The 9,117-nt window shown below is 49.3% G+C and overlaps 1 protein-coding gene across 2 annotated transcripts; it reads left to right on the top strand.

Moving 5' to 3' along the window:
* On the top strand, window positions 1-6,044 carry ZNF648 (zinc finger protein 648). 2 transcript variants are annotated; one of them, XM_084636699.1, is made up of 2 exons: window positions 1-42; window positions 2,148-6,044. In XM_084636699.1, the coding sequence occupies exon 2, from the start codon at window positions 2,218-2,220 to the stop codon at window positions 3,976-3,978; it is 1,761 nt and encodes a 586-aa protein (XP_084492825.1). In that variant the 5' UTR covers window positions 1-42; window positions 2,148-2,217; the 3' UTR covers window positions 3,979-6,044. The 2 variants fall into 2 exon arrangements, with proteins under 2 accessions (XP_084492825.1, XP_084492824.1); XM_084636698.1 differs by having other exon boundaries at window positions 8-170.
* Window positions 6,045-9,117: the final 3,073 nt, after the last annotated feature.

Raw genomic sequence — 9,117 nt, 5'->3', positions numbered from 1 at the left:
CACCTCCTGAGGCTCTGCAGCTGCTAGACTGGACACAAAAGGGTGAGAGACACTGGTACATTTGCCACTGCTGCTTTGCACCAAACTCCCCGCCTTTCCTCGTTCCTAACCTGGAGCAGATGATCCCACGGGGGCAGCCGCCTGGGACACACCTGTACTTAAATACCAGGGTGAGTCATTGCAGCTAGACCTGGGCTTAATGGGAAATGGGGAGAGGCAGGCCAGAAATCAATAGGGAAAGAGAAATGGGCGGGGGAGCTTTATGAAAAATATCTCAGAGGCCACAGACTGGAGGCAGCTGGGCTCTCAAGACCTGATGTCTGGTACTTGCTGCAGTCAGACCTAGTTTCCTCCAGGCAGTCCATGCATTGCATTTGGGACTAAATCTGTTTTTTCAGGCTGCTGAGGATCAGGAGCGAGAGCTTACCCTCACCCTGTGGGCAGCTTTAGATTTCTACAGAAGTCTCTATACTTGTCTCTCCCTGTGTCATACACCTGGGGAGATGCAGTGAGTTGGACAGTTTTTCCCCAGGTACCAACAGGAACTTGTTCAAGACACAGAGATCCCTGTGTTCCACAGATGCCTGCAAATCCTGGAGATTGAACAGCTCTCGTAAGATTGCTGGAGTTGCAGCCAATCTCCTGTAAATTATCCAAGGAAGCTCTGGAAATACTGCAAAATTAGATTCAGGAGAAAGAAGTGAGGGAGAGCTATTTTTTGTTTGCAATTGCTGTCTGTGACCGAGACTTCATAGTGTCTGCATTCCTGGGTTGTTTATATGCTTGAGAACAAATTTTCTGCATTGGCCACTGTCAGTGGAGAGTAGCATTCCTTTGCTATTCCTCTATGGTTTGGTGTACTTTTGCCACCCTTAGAACTGACTGCTTGATTGGGTTGGCCAAACCATGTCTGTATTGCCATCCAGTAGCCTTAGAGGTATGAGGTCTTGCACACACACCTCACATTAACTCTGTGTGGGCCCTTATGCACAGCACTCTGAAGGCTGAATCAAACAACTGCTAAGTGCAGAGCCCTAAACCTGTCCACAAATTACATGCACACTCCAGTAAAAAAACCTGTGGGCCCCATCACAGCATAGATCCTTGAGTGGCTGAGCTGTTCGGCGCCCCTTTTTGCTCCACCACCGGCGGCAGGTGTACACCTTGCATCCAGGGAGTTATTCCATTATGGATCTTGTCTCCAGCTATAGGCACTGTACAGTCAAGAACTTTCAGTAGTGAACAAACCCTCAGGGTGGCATCAGGCAGGTGACTTTATTAGCCTATTTTGTGGTCATTTTTTTACATGCATCTTGCAATAAAGCAAGGGAAGAGAAAGTGTTATTATTCAAGGGGAGAACTGAGAGCTCCTGATGTTCTGAAAGTCAGCTCTCTGATTTCTTGCCCTCTTCCTATTTTTATTTCTATAGCAAAACTTTGAATTAACTGGCTTCCCTTGTCAGTATCATGTCCTCAAAGCATCTGATTCTCCACAAAATAGAGAGAGACTGTGGTTTGCTTCCCAGAAATCCTCCTCAGACCTTCTGTCAGAGAAATTAACTTTTATTTCTTACCCAGCATTCTAGATGTCTTAGCTCCCTGGTAATCAAGAGAAACAGCAGTTTGATATCCAGCACCATAGTGCATCAGTGCCTCCATAATTAAGAGCATCTGTTTGCTTCCTGGTGCTCCTGTGTTTAGAAAGCAGAAAAGTAGATATGTTGTTTTAAAAACACAGAAGAGAGGCAATGGTCTTAAAATAGAAAAGATAGAAATTAAAACAACAGTACCCTGGGTTAGAACAAAGTAACAAACAGATGAGCTTTACATAGGTGAGCTTTAAGAATAAACTAAAATTAGTAACGAGGGAAAGGATTAAAAAAATATTACCAGCTAACAAGATATGTATCCCAGATCACCTCTAAAATGCTGCTTGTTTGTTTGTCTCTGTTATCATAGCCAGTCTTGTGTTTTCCCTTCTCTTTGAGGAAGTAATGAGCCACCCCTTTTTGTACAGCGCCTGGCACAGTAAGCCCTTAGCCCAACTGGGAACTTTGGGTGTCAATGTAATAACGATCCCCAGCTGCTTTCTGTTCCTCACAAATGTCCCCATCCCCTGTCCATTCATCTCTTGTTCTAAAATACAGGTCACTTACCCTGAGGTCAGCTTCAGGCTGAAGGATCCTGAAAGCAGATATTCAGAAGCAGAAGTGGAAAATGGCAAGCATAGAATGCTCTGAGACACGGGACCAGGAGTACCCCAGCAGCAGTTTGGCTCAGGGATCCTATGGGGACAGAAAGAGGACCACGAACACATGGTGTGAAAATGATGACGGCGATGAGGAGGAGGAAGCTGAGGAAAGCGACAGTGATCATTTTGGGAGCGGCATGCAGAAAGACCAAGATCCGGTGTCCAGCAGCTCCATGCCGAGGGAGAGCAAGGCAGAGGACCTTCTGTGTGAGGAAGACGAGGTCTTTTATGAGACTTTCACCCTTATCAATGCCAATGGCGTGGCCAAGAAGTTGAACATGATGGTCAGTCTTCGCACCAAGAGTGATGAGGACGATGAGGAAAGCAGCAAGGAGACGTGTCAGAAGTGGCACAGCCGGCCAGTGAGGAAGCCTGCTGTTCTTCGGCGCAGCCCGCAGGGCATAAAGCACTTTGGCAGGGTGCTGCCAAGCTCAACGGAGTACGTGGACACTGTGGTTACCCTGGACAGCGATTTGGACGACCCAGCCAGGGACAGCCTGCCGTGCAATGGCATAGAAAGCATCAAGAGCTACATGACCAGGAAAGTAGAGGGAGGGGTGTTCCCAGGAAATCCAAGTATGGACTTCAGCAAGCCAGGGGGGAGCAAAGAGCTTCCCCTGAAAAGAAAGAGAGGGGTGAAGTGGCTGAACCCGAAAGCTGCCAACAAGCCAGCGGAGATAGCGGGCAGTGTCGGGGCCCTGAAAGCAGCCACGGTCAGGAGGGTCAGGATTGGGGCACAGCAGGTGGGCAGCAGCGAGGTGGAGGAGCGGCCTTACAAATGCATGCAGTGTGGACGGGCCTTTAAGAAATCCAGCAACCTCCTGAGCCATATCGACACACACAGTGGGGCCAAGCCGTATGCCTGCGAGCTGTGCGGCAAGGCCTACTCACACCAGGGTACCCTGCAGCAGCACAAGCGTTTGCACACAGGCGAGCGCCCCTACAAGTGCCCGTTCTGCGTCAAGGCCTACACCTGGTCCTCGGACTACCGTAAACACATCCGCACGCACACCGGCGAGAAGCCCTACCAGTGCCTGGACTGCGAGAAGGCCTTTGTGCGCTCCTCGGACCTGCACAAGCACCAGCGCAACATGCATAGCAACGACAAGCCTTTCCCCTGCCAGGAGTGCGGCAAGACCTTCAACAAGCCACTCTCGCTACTGCGCCACCAACGCACCCACCTGGGAGAGAAGCCTTTCCGCTGCCCTGACTGCGGCAAGGAGTTTGCCGTGGCCAGCCGCATGGTGGAGCACCAGCGCATCCACACAGGCGAGCGTCCCTACTCCTGTGCCATCTGCGGCAAGTCTTTCACCAAGTCCTCCAACCTCTTCGAGCACCAGACGCTGCACACTGGTGAGCGCCCCTTCAAGTGCTCGGAATGTGGCATGGCCTTCGCCCAGTCCTCGCGCCTCATCCGCCACCAGCGCATCCACACCGGCGAGCGGCCCTTCGCCTGCGCCGAGTGTGGACAGGCCTTCGCCCGCTCCTCCACCCTCAAGAGGCACCAGCAGATCCATAGTGGGGAGAAGGCCTACCTGTGCTCAGACTGCGGTAAGGCCTTCCGCCATGCCTCGCAGCTTACCCAGCATATGCGGGCGCACACAGGGGAGCGGCCCTACCAGTGCACCCAGTGTGCCAAGGCCTTCACTCAGTCCACCCACCTCATCCGCCACCAGGCCAAGCATGGTGCCAGCAATAGGGAGCCGTTCTCCTCTTCCGACGAGTGAGTCCCTCCCTAGTGGGGCAGCTGACACCAGGCACTCAACACACCTGTCTGCTGAGGGGCCATATGCAACAGACCTGGGCTTCATCGGGTAGAGCAAATATGAGAGAGGGTTTGTACACAACATGGAGCAGACACCACTCTCTGACCAAGTTGCTTGTTGACTAGGGGAGGAGATCTGCAAGTACTTATCTTTATAAATGTACACGAAAGGACCCAACCAGAGCCCTCCTGTGACGGGATACAGACGAGGAGAGAGATTATGAAGAATACATCCACCTTGTCATCTGTCCAGGCACCAAGTTCAGCTGTTTACCAAGATCTTCCTGCTGGACAAAAGTTCAAAAGCACATCCCAAACTGATTGACACTCCATAGCTGTTGCTCCTTCATGGGCCCTCATGCCAATTCCTGCTGCCCCTTCAAGTGTAGTTCTACTCTGAAAAGGGACTAGGTAAGAAAATGGCAGATCCGCTCCCAGTACATGTGTTCAGAGTTGCATCTGACACAACATTGCTTTTTACTCCTGTTTGCCCTGCAGAGCCAGCTCAGCTAACGGAGTGTGAGCTGGAGTCTATTCCTGCTTGTGTGTCCTTAAGAGAATGGTTAATGAAGAGCTGTCTACATGTAGAAATCATACTGGTTTCACTAAATAGATTTAAAAATATACTTTTGGTTAAAGTGATGCAAGACAAAACATACATTCCATGCAGTTCATGTAAAACACGTTGGAAGGAAACAGGATGGAATAGGGATCACTTAGGGCATGGTTTACATGTAGAGTCTCTATTACTGGTGATGATGCAGGAGAAGGAAAAAACCCTTCTTGATTCTCAGAGCCCAGGTTGCATATGCAGTTCTGTCAGCTACAAAATATATCTTATTACTTGTAAGTTGTAGACAAATCACTCACAGAATGTAAATATGGAACCCAACGATGTCATTTTTAGAGATCCCTTTGTCAGAGCATAACTGCACTTTGAGATATTATAATCTCCGTAATGAGGAGTGGCCAGCCTGTCAACAAACAGCTTTCCTGAAATACCTCTCATATGATACCATGAAAAACAAAACAAACGTAATTCCAAACAAATATATGTACTGTGGGGTACTTACAAATGAAGGCACTGGCATCATTCCCTTCTTACTGGCCTGTTGCTAGGAAAAGGATGAAAGCACTTTTTAAATGGGGTTGTGCTGGCTGAATTATTGACACTGTACACAGTGATTTTCCAATAACTGCAGAGATACTGGGTTGCAAATGCACAACTGATCAGTTTTTGTCTCGTCTTGCGTCTGATCCTGCACTGCTGAAGCTGATGAGTGTTTTTGCCAGTGGGAGCAGGAGCAACCCCCCACTGCTCAATTCTGCACGTGAAGTATTCATAGCTCCAGATAGCTATGCTTTAAAACATCTGTCTGTCCTCAAGACTTTCCAGCAAGCGGCATCCCAATTAAGCAGAATTAGCTTCCTGATTAAGCAGCAGTCCCATTCCTTGCTGTTTTATTACCAGTTGGCATCAGTCGGTTCCCTAATTACGCAGACTTAACAAAGTCAACTTTCTTTTATTGTCTCTCTCTCTCTCTGTTGGTGAAGCTAGCTTTCTGAATGTGAACCAGTCTTTCTGAGTCTGCAGACAGCCAGCTCCAATGTCTCTGCTGCTGCTCAAAAACTTTACTGGCTAGCAGCACACTGGAGTTCCACTGCTGCTTTTCAGAAACTGGTGGGCAGCAGTGAAGATGTTAGGCATCTTGTCAATTTCATGGTGCTTGAGAAAGCTAGGAATAGCCTAAGAGGTGACACTGGAGTTACTCACCAGGGAGGAGAACCCAAAAAGCAGAGGTTGTGGGAAACTTCTTCCTCTCACCTTCCTGGCAGCTGTCAAGAAGAGGATTTTCCCACCTCGCAACAGCCTGGTGGCTCTAAAGGAGTGAGAGAAGAGACAGAAAGCTCCTTCCTCCCTTCCAGCTGCTAAAGCAGGGATGGGCAAACTTTCTGGCCCGAGGGCCACATCTGGGTGGGGAAATTGCAAGCAGGGCCATGAATGTAGGGCTGGGGCAGCCGGTTGGGGTGCGGGAGGGAGTGTGGGGTGTAGGAGGGGGTGCACTGTGCAGGAACAGGCTCAGGCTGCAGGAGGGGTGCGGGGTGTGGCAGGGGCCTCAAGGCAAGGGGTTGGGGTGTGGGGTGCGGCAGGGGGCACAGGGCAGGGAGTTGGGGTGTGGGGTGCAGGAGGGGTGCAGGCTCTGGCCTGGTGCCGCTTACCTGGAGTGGCTCCGGGGTAGCAGCAGCAGAATGGGGGACAGAACAGGAGAATTGTGGCCAATAGGAGCTTTGGGGGAGGTACCCACAGGCGAGGGCAGCGCGCGGAGCCCTCTGCCCCCTCTCCCTCAGGGGCCGCAAGGACGTGACGCCGGCCACTTCTGGGAGCAGCGCGGGGCCCACGGCACCACAGGGGTGGCAATCCTACAGGCCGGATCCAAAGCTCCGATGGGCCGGATCCGGCCTGCAGACCGTAGTTTGCCCACCCCTGTGCTAAAGGGAGTGAAAATTTATCAGGCATCTACTCATCAGAGGCTGATACAATAGATGGAGCCCACAAACACGGTCCAGGGACACTACCCTTCCAAGCAACTGGGTGCTTCATGGGGCTAAACTTCTCCCTAGGCTGTTGCCTCTAGACCTCACAAGTGGTCTCCCCCTTGCTTTCTGCATCTGTCTCCAGATAGTGCTGCATGTGTCATTCTAGGCCACCTCTCTCGCCCACCCTACATATTTCAGATATTTGCACAAACCCTTCCACATTACAGCTGCCCTTCTGTGTAGATGCAACACTTGTTGGACTGTGCCTCATGGCAGAAAGGATGAGCAACCTGTGTGAGAACTGCAGCTATTCTATAGCCAGTCACTCAGCAGCAGGAAAGGCGGAGCAGCACCAAGGAAAGCAGCAAATGTTCCATGTATCCCCAGAGTTAAGAGTTTCAAGATCCGTACAGTATTTAGGCTCCCTAGCTGGCAGCACACTGCACTATCCAGACAGCCCCCAAGAAATCCCTTTTAAGAAGAGTGTTTTTCATTAATTTCTTCTCCCTGCTGTGCCTGACCACCTTTCGGATCTAGGAGAGCTAGATACAGCTCTGTCTGGAGCCTATCTGTGCCACCACTATCTTCCAGAGAGAAAGGGCCTCTCCAATGTAATAAAAGGAGCTCCATCATCCAAGTGCTACCTCCTTCACATCATCAGCAGCAGCCAGGGACAAAGCTGTAGTGGACACATATGGCTCTGCTTTCCATATTCTTCCATTTCATCCTAATATTTTTGGTCCTCTCCTGCACACAAGACTCCAGCTCCTCCTGGATAGGTTACAAGATTAGTTTGGGCAGCTAGGAAAGGAGTGCACTGAACTGTCTCCATTCACTCTCACTGGTGAGGTAGGCCCCTCTCCCCCATCAGGCCAACTCACTAAGGTTCCATAGGTAGCGAGACAGCAAAGTTGGGCGATCTTTTCAGTAACAAAGCAGGCCCGGACTCATAAGGCATTTAAAATTCTGCCTGACAAGCGCAGCTCCTGATGAAAAGGTACCAAATGATTACAACAAAGTCATGAGCCAAAATGAATAAACTATCAAGAAATAAACACACACATACAGGGGATTAAAAGAAAAGGAGTGCAAAATGAACCTTTGAACAACTTAGCCACTGAGTGCAGCATCTTCAGGAGGGAAAGAGTTAAAAGCCCAATACTTTGCTTCTGAAAGGAAGGGAAAAATTCCCCTGACTGAGAGGAAGTGGATAGGACAGGCCTCACCTTCCCCTTTATTCATGTCTCACCAGGAAAGGAGGACTTATTTGCTTCCAGTTAGGAGCAGGGTCAGGGTCTCTGACCTTCTCTCTCCAGTGGGCCAGACCTATGCTATCAGTTACTGCTGCCATGGAGGAGATCTCCTGACTTCTGTACTCGACAGGATGCTTCACGTGACACTTTGTTCATGGCTCTCTAACTCCGTCCTTTGTGCTGAAGCAGGTGGGCGCCACATAGAACCAACTACTTGAACACGCTGTGACATTTGAGGCATGTAACTATCTGTAAATAATAGTAATAATAATAATTAATAATAAATATGCTCGTATTGTAATGGGGTTATATTTGCCAAGAACTGGCTGGGGAGTGGGAGTCTAGTTTTATTTTTTACACTTGCAAAGGTTGCCGTTTCTGATTATTACAAACTGGATGCTGTAATATACCATGTGGACAGAGAGAGAAATAACATTGGGGACATTGTTTTGTGTTCCCTTGAACTCCTCAATGTTTGAGCTATTAAAGTTGTTATGTCTCAAGCGAATACACCTAAAATAAATATTCTATTGCCACTCATGTATCTCCATGAGTAGCTTAAAGGAACCAGGCTCTGGCTCTCTCATGTGTCTTGTGGTATGCATTAGTTACTCCTGGGAGAATTCTGCGCCAAAAAATTAAAAATTCTGCACACAATATTTTAAAATTCTGCATATTTTATTTGTCAAAATAACACAATATAATCATGCCAGTTTCAATTATTTTGGTAATTTATTTTGAAATACTCATCAGCAACTATGTTTGTAACAATACAGACAAAAAAGATTCAAGAAATGTTTTTTGACAAACAGATTCCTTACAAGGCACATTAATACGGTACTCTGAGTAATAATTCATTTAAACTACAATACAGAACCGTATTTCCTGCACCCCTCAGAAGCAATGCAAAGGCTTGGGGGAGTCAGGGGTAATGGAGTAGCTGAGGGAGAGGGAAGTAATTGCTGGGAAGGAGCCTGGGTATGAACTTGGAGGATTGTTGTGTGTGGGTGGGAGAAGTATGGAATGGGGAGTTTTTGCATGGGGAGGGATTGTTAGGGAGCCTCCACCATGCAGATCCTGGCTGACCCCTAGCCTCTCACATTCAGTCAGGCACATCTGCCCCACCCCCCATTCCCATATGTCCTTGGACCCCCATTCAGCCACCTCTCTCCCCCCATCCCCATGTATCCCAGCATCCCTGTCCCCCGTGTCTCTGCACCCGCACTCAGCCACCCCCATGTGGCCCTGCAGCCCCATCCCTATGTGTCCCTGCGCCCCACTCAGCTGCACCCTCCCCACATATGTCCCTG

This window comes from Lepidochelys olivacea, assembly GCF_965140295.1.
Source record: "Lepidochelys olivacea isolate rLepOli2 genome assembly, chromosome: 8".
NCBI classification, from domain to species: domain Eukaryota; kingdom Metazoa; phylum Chordata; order Testudines; family Cheloniidae; genus Lepidochelys; species Lepidochelys olivacea.
This window is presented reverse-complemented; position numbering and strand designations above follow the sequence as displayed.

Excerpts from the sequence above, each read along its gene's own strand:
- ZNF648 (XM_084636699.1), top strand. The coding sequence starts at position 2,218 with ATGGCAAGCATAGAATGCTCTGAGACACGGGACCAGGAGTACCCCAGC.